At 41.9% G+C, this 13,666-nt stretch overlaps 1 protein-coding gene across 1 annotated transcript in view; it reads right to left on the bottom strand.

Moving 5' to 3' along the window:
* The window catches only part of Emc2 (ER membrane protein complex subunit 2), a 38,469-nt gene extending 32,992 nt beyond the window's left edge, over positions 1-5,477 (bottom strand). The window contains exon 1 of the mRNA XM_004661394.2: positions 5,407-5,477. Coding sequence (XP_004661451.1) covers positions 5,407-5,446 — 40 coding nt within the window. The 5' untranslated portion in view covers positions 5,447-5,477. The remainder of the gene's footprint in view (positions 1-5,406) is intronic.
* Positions 5,478-13,666: the final 8,189 nt, after the last annotated feature.

Below are 13,666 nucleotides of genomic sequence, written 5' to 3'. Positions count from 1 at the left end.
TATCACACCCTCCAAGACTCAAGGACCATGGTGAAAGAGGGGCCCAGAAAAATGTAAGGGACAAAGGAAAGGGAGAAGTGATTAAAATACTGTCTTCCAGATACAAAGTGGTCTAGATATTCATGATATCATAGTAGCTAATGCTACCTACAATAGACCTGCATAATAGGAAAGGGGGGAAAGGATGGAATCAAAATAGAAGAGATTAGCCGGAAAGAAGAATTCAGTGGAGAGGAGATTTATGAGGGGGAAAACGGAGTGATGGAAGAGGATTATGATCCTGTTGCATTATTTGTGGAATGTGTCAATAAAAAAAGCTAGAAAAAATATACACACACACTCAACTGACTGAACAAATAAAACTGTATCAAATTTTTTACAGCACCTATTTGAGACTATTAGAGTATCAGACACATACATAGATGATATATTTTTCTATTACAAGACAGTACTAACTGGACCAATTCACAATGCAAATGGAATTGCTAAGGACACAGCTGACCCCACCCACCATATCTAAATATACATTAGCACCAACAGTTATCTCAGCACCCTCACAAATCTAAAAATCTGTTATCATGTCTCTGAAGTAAGTCTTAAATAACTCTTTTCTTGAAATTCCTATAAAATAGAATTATATTTTTTGTGTGTGTACACACAAAAAATACGCTGACTACAACAAGTCAGTAAGGACATGAAATTTAAAGCCAGTGTAGACATAAAAATAGAAGAGGTAATAGTTAGAAAAAAAAAAGGGGTTCAGTAGAGTAGGAAGGGGAGGAGGGGACAAAGGAAGGTGACTGGAGTGAATTATACTCAAGGCACATTGTGTATAGGTATGGAGGTTATCAACAAAAAGTTAAATTGAATTAAATTAAAAATAAATAAATAAAACCACTCTTAAGCCACTAAACATATCTGATCCTTCCAAGTGCTTGTGAGTATACACCATATCTGTAATTTTCACATACTTCTGGTAGAAATGTGAAACAGTACAATAATTTTTCAAATTAATTTAAGATTCCTATAAAAATTCAACATATCCCTTCAATATAGCCCTACTATTCCCCTCACAGATTCTCTACCAAAGAAATAATATTATATTCTTATACAAAGACTTGTATACTAGTATTCATTGAAGCTTTATTTGCAACTAATACCCAGAAATACCTGAGCATCTATCAACCAATGAGTAAACAAATTATGACAAATCCCTTCCATGGACAACTGCATGGCATAAAGAGGGTGGATTACTGAAATGTTACATGTATGAATCTCACTATCCTAACTCTGAGTACAGAAAGCTGAAAACCACAAAAATCAGGCTGGAGAGATGGTTCAGTGGAGAGATGGCTTTGTGGTTAAAGGCACTTGCTTGTAAAGACTGACAGTCAAGTTCAAATCCCCAGTACCCACTTAAAGTCATATGTACAAAGTCACTCATGAATCTGGAGTTTCTTCACAGTGGCAGCTCTGGTATGCCTCTGCCTCTGCCTCTGCGCGCACGCCTCTCTCTCCCTCTCCCTCTCTCTCTCTCTCTCTCTCTCTCTCTCTCTCTCTCTCTCTCTTCCTCCCTCCCTCCCTCCCTCCCTCCCTCTCTCTCTCTCTCTCTCTTCTCTCTCTCTTTCTTCCTCCCTCCCTCCCTCCCTCCCTCCCTCTCCGTCTCTCCCACTCTCAAGTAAATTTAAAAAAAAAAAAAATTTTTAAGAATTCAAGGCAGTTTTAAAAAATGTGAACTAATCTGTATGGCAGGAAACAGATCTTCATGCTGAGAGAGAAGAGAGGGCACAGCAAACCTTTTCAAGATGACAGGTTTATTTTCCTGTACTGTAAACCTCATTGGTGCATACATCTATCAGATCTCATCAGTTACAGCTGAGGAGATGGCTCAGTGGGTGAAGTACATGTCTTACAAGCCCGCTGACCTGAGTCAAATGCCTGTAAGTAATCCAACACTAGAGAGGCATAGGCAGGAGGATCTTTACTGCTGGCTGTATAGAGAGGCTAGCATTATCAGTGAGCTCTATGTTCAGTGAGAGACCCTATTCCAAAGAATAAGATGGAGAGTGACTGAGGAAGACACCCCACATCAACCTCCAGCCTCCATATGCACATGAACATGTGCACTGACGCACATAAGTGTCCACATGTATGTTTACACATATGCATGTACATGAAAATGTAAAACATGAATTTAGAAGTTTTAAGTATATGCAATTTATTGTGATTGATAAACAGGGGTGGGTGAAAATAGAAATAAAAATATTTAAAAAAATAGAATTATAGGGCTAGAGAGATGGTTCAGTAGTTAATATGCTTGCCTTCAGAGGTTAATGACTAGAGTTGGATTCTCCAGTAAAGCCAAATGCAAAAAGTGGCTTGTGCATCTGAAGGCTGTTTGCAGTGGCTGGAGGCCCTGGTGCACCCATTCTTTGTTTCTCTTCTATCTTCTCCTGCTTACAAATAAATAAATATTTTTAAAAATAGAATTTTCGATCCAGGCATGGTGGCACACGCCTTTAATCCCAGTGCTCTATAGGCAAAGATAGGGGGATCGCCATGAATTCAAAGCCACCCTGAGACTACATAGTGAATTCCAGGACAGCCTGGGCCAAAGGGAGACCCTACCTTAAAAAACTAAAAAAAAAAAAAAAAAAATAGAAAAGAAGCTGGGTGCTAGAGAGGTGTCTTAGCAGTTAAGGTACTTGCCTTCAAAGCTTTAAGGACCCAGAATTGATTCCCCAGTACCTGTGTAAGCCATATGGCACATGGAGGCGCATGAGTCTGGTGTTCATTTGCAGTGGCATTCTCTATCTGCCCCCCCCCAAATAAATAAAAATAAATAGAATTTTAATTCTAGAAAAGTCAAAATCTTCATTTTACAAACAAGCAAACTGTATTTTACTGAAGTACACAGTGGGTAAGTTCATATAAGATATTAAAGAGAAATTCCAGTGTCAGAAAAATCTTTTGGGGGCTGGAGAGATGGCTCAGCAGGGCGCTTGCCTGCAAAGCCCAATGACCAGAGTTTGATTCTCAGTGTCCACATAAAGCCAGATGTAAAGTGGCTCATACATCTGAAGTTCATTTGAGGAGGCTGGAGGCACTGGTATGTCTCTCAATCTCTCTCTCTCTCTCTGTCTGTCTCTCACTACTTGCAAATAAATAAATAAAAATTAAAGAAAGAAAAATCTCTTGGATGACTTATTAGTTTAGTAACAATTCAGTCAATAAATAGTCCAAGTTCCTCACACATGTCAAGCACCAGCACTGTGACAATGAATGAAGTAGGCCTAGTTTCTTTCATTCCAGGATACACAAAATGTTTAAATGTAGTAACTGGGTTAAGTGCTTCAATGCTAAGAAATCATATAGCAAGTAAGTAGGTTTTGTTTAATTTTATTACTTGTATTTTTCTTTCCTTCATTTGTAAATTTTGGTAGAGGGACAAGGAAATGGACAGGAGGTTGTTGGGTGAAGAAAGGGTCTATGCACCATGTTTCTAAATTCTAAATTCTTAAGTGTGAATTCTGAGCCATTAGGTAGTTTAATGGAAGGGCAAGAGAAAGAGGAAGGGGAAAGAATACTGCTGGCAGAAGAAAAAGCAAGTGCTCAAGTCTAAGACCAAAAGAGCATGGCAATGTCAGGAACCCAATAATGACCAGCTGAGCCAGTGATTAGGTCTAGGAGAGGTCAAGAGGCTGGAGACACCAGCAAAAGACGGATCATTCAGGGGAGGAATATAATATTATTAACCAATAGCACAGCTTATTATTTTGCACTGAGCTTACCAACCACTGTAACATGTTTTCTCTTTTGTGGCTCAACAAACTTGTGAAGTAGTAATTATTTAGTATTCCAAATCTCTCTACATGCCTCCTCTTCAGAATGCCCACAGGGCTTATTTAAATGTCTTGCTGTCAGTTACTACCTCCTTGTCCCTCAAGATTGTATATGCCTACCAGCACACACAAAAAAAGCTATAATAATATAAACAAAACTTCATCATACCACTGTTGAAAAATTATGGAATACGTGAATTATTTTGAAGGCTTCAAAAAGAACACCTAGTTACATATCTACTGACTGACCAGTTGAAAAGGTACACCATGACACACCTTCTAAAAGCACATTAATATATTTGTTTTATCTATTACAGGGTAAACTCTAAAAGTTGAGTGACACTCTAATTTGATACATGCATAACCTAGCACTCAGTATTCTTTTTTTACTACAATAGACCACAACAGAGGTCATAAGGCCCAGTTTATATTATCAAACCCCCTTTAACAATAAACCTTTGCAATTTTATAGTACCTGAGACATTTATAATCAAACAGTAAATGTAACTTTCACTTGAAATTCCCATCAATCATTGGTCAAACACCCCATGAAAGAACTATGCTAAATACTGGAAATATGGGTTTCCTTGGCACAAATTCCATGCTTTAATGAAAGTTGTTTTTTTTAAGCATGACTCTTTTGAACATGTTATTTTTACTTATTTTCTTTAACAGAGAAAGGGGGGGGGTATGGGCGCACCAGGGTCTCCAGCCACTGCAAACGAACGCGTGCGCCCCCTTGTGCATCTGCCTAACGTGGGTCCTGGGGAATCGAGCCTGGGTCCTTTGGCTTTGCAGGCAAACGCCTTAACTGCTAAGCCATCCCTCCAGCAACTTACGCATAACTCTTTTAATAAAAGTTTCTGGAAAGGTAAATGTCTCATAAATGGGTACAAAACTTAGTTGATTTTGCTTAAAACGTATTAAATCAAGGACAGAGAACGAAGACCGTCGCACGTGAGTACGTGTCTCAGATTTAGCAGTTATTTCCCCGTTTTGTAAAAAGAAATTTCTGTGTTTTGTGTGAACGTGCATTACGGGAGGAGGTGTGGGGCAGAGAAATTTTAAAAAGGCAAGAAATTAGACATCCGTTTGCAGAAAGAGAAGAAAACGTAAAGTGCATGCAGAGGAATCAGACTTGTGCAGGTCCTCCACGCCGTCCACACACTTGGCACAGGCCTGCACAGGACCCGACTGGCGCTTCGGGGTTCCAAGGAAGCGTCACCGTCACCGACCCCGCCGGCTCCGGGCCTCGCAGCAACCGCAACAACAGTGACAGTCCCAGCCCCAAGGCCTCCGGCTCCGGACTCACGGACCGAAGCCGCCCAGGGCCGCTCGCGGCGGGGACAGCAGACGACATGCACAGGTCAGTGGCTCCACGGACGAGAGGAGCGGCGGGCAGCGCCAAGGGTCGCGGGCCGAGGAAGCGTCCACCTCGGCCCGGCCGCTGCCGCGAGAGCTCCGCGGACCGGCACAGCCAGCGGAGGACCCGTCTCTCCGCGCCCGCCTCAGGTTCGTCTCCCCGGGCTCGGGGTCCGCCGACACCCTCCCCGCGCGGAATTACCTTCCCAAGTCACATCGAAACGCTCCGTGACCTTCGCCATCTTCCCAGTACCCGGAGGAGCGCGGCGAAGGGGCGGGGCCACGCCTCACGTCACGCGCGACCGCCGGGGCCGACGTAAGAACCCGCCTCTCATTGGTCGACAGCGCCGAGTGGGCGGGGCTCTCCACGCACGTGCACGCGAATCTACGGAGAGGAGGGGCGCGGGGCGAGGGGCGGGGCTCGCGCTGGTCTCCTGCTGGAGTGAGGATTTTATTTTCATTTTCCACTTCGGATTTTTAACAAATGCTGGGTTTTTAGAGCCCATCACAACTGGTCTTCATGTTTCTTCACTTAGGCATGTTCACAGTCTCCAGTCACTATTTTACAGTTTGCATTCCACTCAAATACTGGTCCCCAGCCACATGTGTATATTTATACATGTATAAATATATATATATATGTACATATATACATATATATACACATGTATATATGTATGTATTTTTTTCCTAATGATACTGGCTTTCCATTTGTTTTAACTTTTGGCTGGATTGAAAAAACAAAATTTCATTAGGTCGCTTTGAAGGATGAGGTGGGCTTCTCTGTATTTTCAGTTCCTGTGTCCAAGGACTTTAGTATTGTTCCAAAAATATCCTCCTGCCCACCTTACCCTCAATGCCCATCATATATATAATGACTTGTCTCCAACTATCAGGAGCTCCTTAAGAGCAGCCAGTGTGTGCTTGTCAGTAATGAATGAAGGGACGGGACCCTTAGCACTGCTTGAACTTGTCTGTTTAATCATCCAGGGAATTTTCCCACCAGACTAATTGCTTTCTTACAGGGGTATCCAATCTTTTGACAGCATGGCATGATGCTGTCATCCATTATTATGTTGAGCCACATTCGTAGCCATCTGGGATACTTGTGGCCCACAGGCTGTAGGTTAGAGGTGCCTTGGAGGAAACTTTGGACCTATGCTCTAGGGATAAGGAGAAATAATTAGATTGCAAGCAAGAAATTTGAGGATAGGGGCTGGAGAGATGGCTTAGCGGTTAAGCGCTTGCCTGTGAAGCCTAAGGATCCCGGTTCTAGGCTGGATTCCCCAGGACCCACGTTAGCCAGATGCACAAGGGGGCGCACACATCTAGAGTTCATTTGCAATGGCTGGAGGCCCTGGCGCGCCCATTCTCTCTCTCTCTCTCTCTCTCTCTCTCTGTCTGTCTCTGCATCTTTCTCTGTCGCTCTCAGATAAATAAATAAAAATAAACAAAAAAAGTTTTTAAAAAATAAATTTGAAGATCACAACCATATATTTACTATCAGAAGCGATGAAAATACTACATGGTCGAGGAAGCTCGTGTAAAGTAAGAAAAGACGAAATGTCTGCAAAACAGCTATATTTAAGGAGAAGTACAGACAATAACGATTTGAGGCAAAGACTAGTGTCCTAAAGCCCAGTATAGAAGCTTTTTTTTCCTCCACAGCTTTGAGAGGTAATTGATAAAACCATTAAATCAATAAAAGAATTTAAGGTGTATATGTGATGATTTGAGGTGATTGCCACAAGCCAATGATCGACCGCCTCTCATAGACCATGTTGCAGGAGGGGATGAAACATTTAATAGTTATTAATATTTTTCAAATATATGATACAGTATTATTAACTACAACCTCCATACTGTTCATTAGACCTCCAGATGTATTTTTCTTCTAACCAAAAGTTTGCAATCTTTGGCCACAATGTTCCCTTACAGGCAGCTGGCAATCTGTTTTCTTAAACATGAAAGGAGATACAAAACAACTGCCAATGCCATCTGCCACATAAGGATGGGAAAGGCTAGGGAATGTATAGTCTTCCATTAGATTCTGAATGAGCTTCTTTCTCTAGACTGAACATACTTTTAAAAATTCTTTCAATGAAATAAATTTAAAAGCCAGGTGTGGTGGTGCCAGCCTTTAATCCCAGCACTCAGGGAGGCAGAGGAAGAAGGATATTTGTGAGTTCGAGGCCAGCCTCGAACTACACGGTGAGTTCCAGGTCAGACTGAACTACAGTGAAACTACCTCAAAAACAAAATAACAAACAAAAGTTAATGTTCCACTCAAATCCTTATGTTCTCCTCATGCTCCAATTAAACAATCCAGGTTAATGGGAGAACAAGGACTTTGAACCCAGAACCTAGCTAGTGTCTAAATTTAAAAAAAAATACTTCAGGAAAATTTTCATGGAAATGCCAGTCCTATCTGGCATCAGCTGATGAGATGACTGCTAATTTCACAAATCTTTCTGAAGCACTAGCTTGCTTGCTTCGCAGATTTGCCAAAATGGTTAGCTAATGTGCATCTCAAAGTTGTATACAACGCAGAACTCGGGATTCCCACTGCCACTCCACTTACTCCCACCTTGGCCTTCCCTTTCAAAGTTGATGAAGCTATGTAACTATTTGCATAAGCTAAAATGGCAGGAAGCATTCATAAGTTTCTTTTTGGCTACCCTTTCCCATATAAGCTCCATCAGCGAATTCTATAGTTCATGTCCAAAATACTCCCCAAATGTACTTTTCTTTTTAGTGCTTCTATCTTTAATTCAAGCCACCACCATACTTTGTCTGCATGGCTAATATTTTATGACCAATTTTGTTTCATTCTTGCTATATAAAATTTGTTTCTATATAGTACTCATAATGGTCTTTCATGCACACAAAAAAAGAAAGAAAGAAAAACACCACAGAAACTCCTGCGTGAAGCTCTTCACATATGACCCCCTATAGCAATAAAAGAAGGCTCCCAAGACTTGCGGGTGGCTGGTACGGCTTATCATCCACCCATACAGAGAGCTTGCTTGAGCATCACATAAAAAAACAGGCCCTAGCCAATATGTATCATGATAATGAAAGAGAATGGGGAGAAAGCTAGGCTTCTTTCAGGCAGTGAAGTAGGGACAGAAGGTGCTATTCTGTCCATCTTGGCAAAACTGAAATTTGAGTCTGATCCTGTCTCTCCAAGATGGCTGCAGGTGACGCGCCCAGCATGAACTTCCTGCTTCTTCAGCTCTGCCACTCTGGATCGGCCCTCTGAGTGCCAAACAATAATCAGAACTTGTCTCCTCAGCTCCCTGAGTCTGAATCAATCAGGTCTCTGTGTACACACCTGAGCCTGATGACTAGACTCACCCTGGTTGGATGTCTGATCCACAAAAAGGGGGTTACCCACATGGCCCAGTCTGCTCTTCCTCAGTGCTTTTTATACTGTGGTGGCTGTCTGGCCGGGTAGGCAAGCGCCCTAGTCCTTGGCCTGGATATTTTTCTTCTTGCCTTCTACCTGCCTTATGCTCTAGGGTAACTTTTCACTTTAATCACAGGTATGACTTTCCCCTGATCCCTGAGCCTATCGTGTGTATTTCCTTCACACCCTTGATCTACCACATCAGTATTTCCCGTCAACAAAAAACCTGCTACCTTTGTAATTTGTCTAAACTCACGGTAACCATGGGTGTAGTTCTCTTTACTACTCATTTCTCTTCTGAATTTCCTGGTCTCTGCTTTGGGACTCCCTTCATCCTGTCCTGTAATCTCTACCTGGATACACAGCTTCTTCTCCCTGCATTTCTCACCAGTTCTTCTCTTCCTTTTGCCCTGTGAGCTGGCTTGAACATCCATGTGAGCCTGTCCCTCCTTCCAAGCCTTGAGGTGGGGTGTGATATTTACCTTGTCTTCCGTATTTTTCTTGAGTTATATTGAAAGGCCCAAGAATTCAGAAGCTCAGAAATACTATCACGCTCCAAAGGGAGCTTAAGCGGGCCACCTGCATACCTCAAACTCCAGGTTTTACTCTCTGTCAGAAGCAAGTAAAGAATCCCTCTTCTCATTGTATCAGAGCCCACTCCTAATATAAAACTAGGTAAAAGGGCATGAGATAGCCCTCAAGGATGGGAAATGAGTAATGAAGTGAACCACTTATTTGGTTTCTGTAAATAGCCTGCACCATAAGCCTTAATAGCCCACACTGTAAGCCTTAGTAGCCTACACTGTAAGCCTTAGTAACTCGCACCAGAGGCTGTAGCAGCCTGCCTCAGACCACCAAGGTCATAGGAGGCTGATACCATACTCTGTTACCCCCACCTAAGGAATTGCACAAGTGCTGACCTCCAAGGTCACAGGAGACTGATACCACACTCTGCTACTCCCACCCAAGGACCTGCGCAAACGCTGACCACCAAGGTCATAAACTAATTGGCTTAGAAACTATGGGGTGGCACCAACTGACTGGCTAACACCCTGCGGGGCTCCTAATATTAGAAAATGATTGGTCTAAGGCACAGGCTTTGTTAGAAACCCTATAAAAACTGTCCTGTTCCTGCATTCAGGGCTCTGCAGTCCTCTACCCCTGTGCGGTGTACGACTGTGGGCCCCAGCGCGCTTGGAATAAAATCCTCTTGCAGTTTGCATCAAGACCGCTTCTCGTGAGTGAGTGATTTGGGGTGTCGCCTTATCCGGGCAGAGCGTGGGGACCCCCTGTGGGGGTTTTTTCCTACAATATCTGTGGCATGCTTTGAGGGTACCCTTTCACTTTGAGTATATTTATCTTTGATCTGTGAATATTTCACTATTTTTTAATCCTCTCTGGTCTGTTATTTGAAGAGGCTTCTATATGTGATCTCTCACATGTGTGTGCAACTGGCAAACTTTTATCCTACATACCAGTTTCCCCTAAATAAACCTTGTGGATTATGATTTCTCCGTAAATAAACTCAATAACTCATAATTTAGCTTTCTTGAGTCAACTTTATCAATTCGTTGTTTAAAACAATGGGATAAGGACCCAAAATTGGAGGTCAAAAGTTTGGGTGAACCCCAAAATCCTACACATGCATCACTATTTGATATTTTCCTTTTGCCATAGAGTGTCCTTGCAAGTATGTAATTTTTCCTTTTAACCTTGCAATATACAGCCTAGAAAAATACCATGGAATATAAGTGTTGAATATTTCAATGAGTAGTATAGGAAAAACTGAATGATGACATGAGCCAGTGAGTACTAAAAATGATATTTCATGATAGCAGATGCTTGTGAGCTCTACTGTTTGGTTAACAGCAAATGCTTCCTCCATACTGGATGCTTCCAAAAAAACTTTAAATTCAAGGAATGTAGGGACCATGGTAACATTAGAAACCTTTATTTAAAATTTAAATAATTTCCTCCCACCACCATCGTTTTTCCCACTTCACAAACTACCCTCCAATGAATTGGCTCTTTTTACCAACTATTCCTTTCTCGGCTTTGATGCCCTTTTTCTCCCTACTTCATCATCCATGACAACATGTTGACAACAAAAGCCATTGTGAGGTCCTGAATATGACACCCAGTGTCCTGTTGGTAGCATCCCAAAGCACACCTCCCCATCCTTTGGCTCTTACAGTCTGTCCAACACATCTTGCATCATGGTCCCTGAGCCTTGGAAGGTGTGATAGAGATTTCTCATTTAGTGCATTCAACTGTCCCTTCTTCTCAGCATTTTGATGAGTTTTCAGTCTCCCTGGTAGTCACTGCCATCTTAAAAGAGAAACGTCTGTATCCAAAAGGGAGAGCAGCATAAATGTATGGTATTGCAGTTAGTTTCAAGTTACTGCAAAACCCAGCCAAAAGCAGTTTGTGGGAGGAAAGGGTTTATTTTGGCTTATAGACTCAGGGAGAAGCTCCATTATAGCAGGGGAAAATGATGTCATAAATAAACAGTGAACATCACCTCTTGGCCAACATCAGGTAGACAACAGCAGCAGGAGAGTATGCTGAACACTGGCAAGAGGAAAACAATATAAATAAGCCCCCCTCCAACAATACATCACCTCCAAGAGGCCCCAATTCTCAAATTTCCACCAAATGGTGACCTAGCATTCAGAACACTTAAATTTATGGGGAACACCGGAATCAAACCACCACATTCCATCCCTTGCCCACATAAACTGATAACCATCCATGATATAAAATGCAATGGATTCAATCTAACTTTACAAGCTCTCACAGTTTTTATCAATTCCACCCAGTAATGTTCAAACATCCCCATAACCCAATGTCAACTGAGCCATAATACTGAAAAAAAAAATACCACATCATGACATTATGATGGCATAGAATAAACATTCACATTGCAAAAGGTAGCATTCAGCATAGCAAACAGTAAAATATTCAACCAATACAAGATTTAAAACAAACAGGGCAAACATCAAACTTTGTAGCTCCAATTCCAGCAATTCTAACCAGTGACAAGTCTGTAAGTTTGATCATTTTAATGAGTGCAACCAGTGACAAGTCCCTAGAGTTCCAATTCCATCCCTCCAACTAGACTACCTTCAGTACTAGGAAACTTCATCTGATGCCAGCAGTTCTCCTTGGCAGCCATCCCATAGCCCTGGCATCTCCATTGGTTCTCCACTGAAACCCATGGTTCATCCTCATGGCTCCATCGGTTCTCCACACAGGTAATGCAGCAAGCCTACTTCACATTGTGCCGGAGCCTGCCGGCTGAAAGGGTTCGAGCCTGATGGGTAGTGAGGATTAAGGAAAGACAGAAGAAAGAGTGAAAGCATGGACTCCAGTCCAGGGCTAAAGCAAGGCCTCAAGCCAAGACTGAAGACATGGTTTATTTCACAGCATTCCTTTTTATATCTTTTTACAAACAGTTTTTCTATGGACAAAGATTTTATGAGCTTTACAAGTTCCTTATCAAAAAACCTTCCCATTACAGAGTTTTTGCATTTCAATCATTTCTCAGTACAAAGGACCAGCCAAATGGTTGAAGATACCTAATCTTGCTTACAGGTAGGCTGTTATGGTTTTGCTAATGTCCTGTGGCCAGAAGCCCAGGGCTATGGATACAAGTCCAGCCAAAATGGCTCCCGACAACATTGCTTATGGCCATTTCAAAAAAAAAAAAAAAAATTGCAAATTCAATGACCCTCTCTTTCCTTTATTTACTATACTCTATAGTACCAGGTAGGCTACCAAATTATTAATCCAGGGTGGGAATAAAGCAGACTTTGAAGAACAGGGTGTTCCTTCAGCATTTAGGCCCCTTCAAAAGAGTATGCATTCTTCCTGCTGTTACAATGCAGGTCATCTGGCCCAAACCTAATGGCTGCAGCTAAACAGACAGCAGTTTAGGCCCAAAGATTTCATTTCTTTCTGGGCATATCTTTCTTCTCACAAGTCCATTTATATGCAATGCAACCCTGTACAAGTTCTCAGGACATGGGTATAACAGCAAGCCTTTCACACAAATTGCTGCTTGTCCAGTGCAGGCAAAGTTCTTTCTCAACCTCATAAACCAAACCATAGTTCTTACTGCATTTAGGTCTTTCAACTCTGACAGAATGGTCCATCAAGATGCACTTACAGGACTGCAAGGAATCTCTTAGGCCAAGGTTTCAAGTCCTTCAACAGTACTCTCTCAAGTCAGTTCCAAATGACCAAAGCCACAGTCAGGTTTCTAGCAGCAACAGACCCACTCCCCTGGTAACAATTTTACTGCTAAAGTCAGCATTGTATTGCTGGCAGAAACCACTCAACCAAGAGCAACTTGTAAGAGGAAAGGGTTTATTTTGCTTTATAGACTTGAGAGAAAGCTCCATGGTGGCAGGGAAAATGATGGCATGAGCAGAAGAAACATCACCTTCTGGCCAATATCAGGTGGACAATAGCAGCAGGACAATGTGCCAAACACTGGCAGTGGGAATCTGGCTATAACATCCATAAGCCTGCCCCCAACAATACATCATCTCCAGGAGGCTCCAATTGCCAAATTTCCACTGGCTAGGGACCTAGCATTCAGAACACATAAGTTTATGGGGGACACCTGAATCAAACTACCGCATATGGGCATAGTCATAAATATGTATAGGGTAATTTGGTAGGCATAATATATTTCTTTAGCCAAATGACAGTAGTAGATTCCCTGCTATGATGTTTCCAGCCATAGGTTTTTGATTAGATTTCCAGTATCAGGTATCAATTATTCACTCTGATGGAGCACAAATATTTATAAATATAAATACATACATGAATAAATTTTATATGACAGAGCAATGGAAGAGGGATTCCAAGTGTATTGAGGGAGTTAGAAGGGAAGGGATTAGGGAGAGAAGAAAGTAATGGGGAGAAAGGAAGATATATGCTATCTGTTTCATCTAATATGCAGAATTATATAAGCCTATTATAATTATACCATATATGTTACATGAAAACAGAAAAGTGTACTATTGGGGGATGGAAAGGGACCAGG

This window comes from Jaculus jaculus, chromosome 2 (assembly GCF_020740685.1).
Source record: "Jaculus jaculus isolate mJacJac1 chromosome 2, mJacJac1.mat.Y.cur, whole genome shotgun sequence".
NCBI lineage: Eukaryota > Metazoa > Chordata > Mammalia > Rodentia > Dipodidae > Jaculus > Jaculus jaculus.
This window is presented reverse-complemented; position numbering and strand designations above follow the sequence as displayed.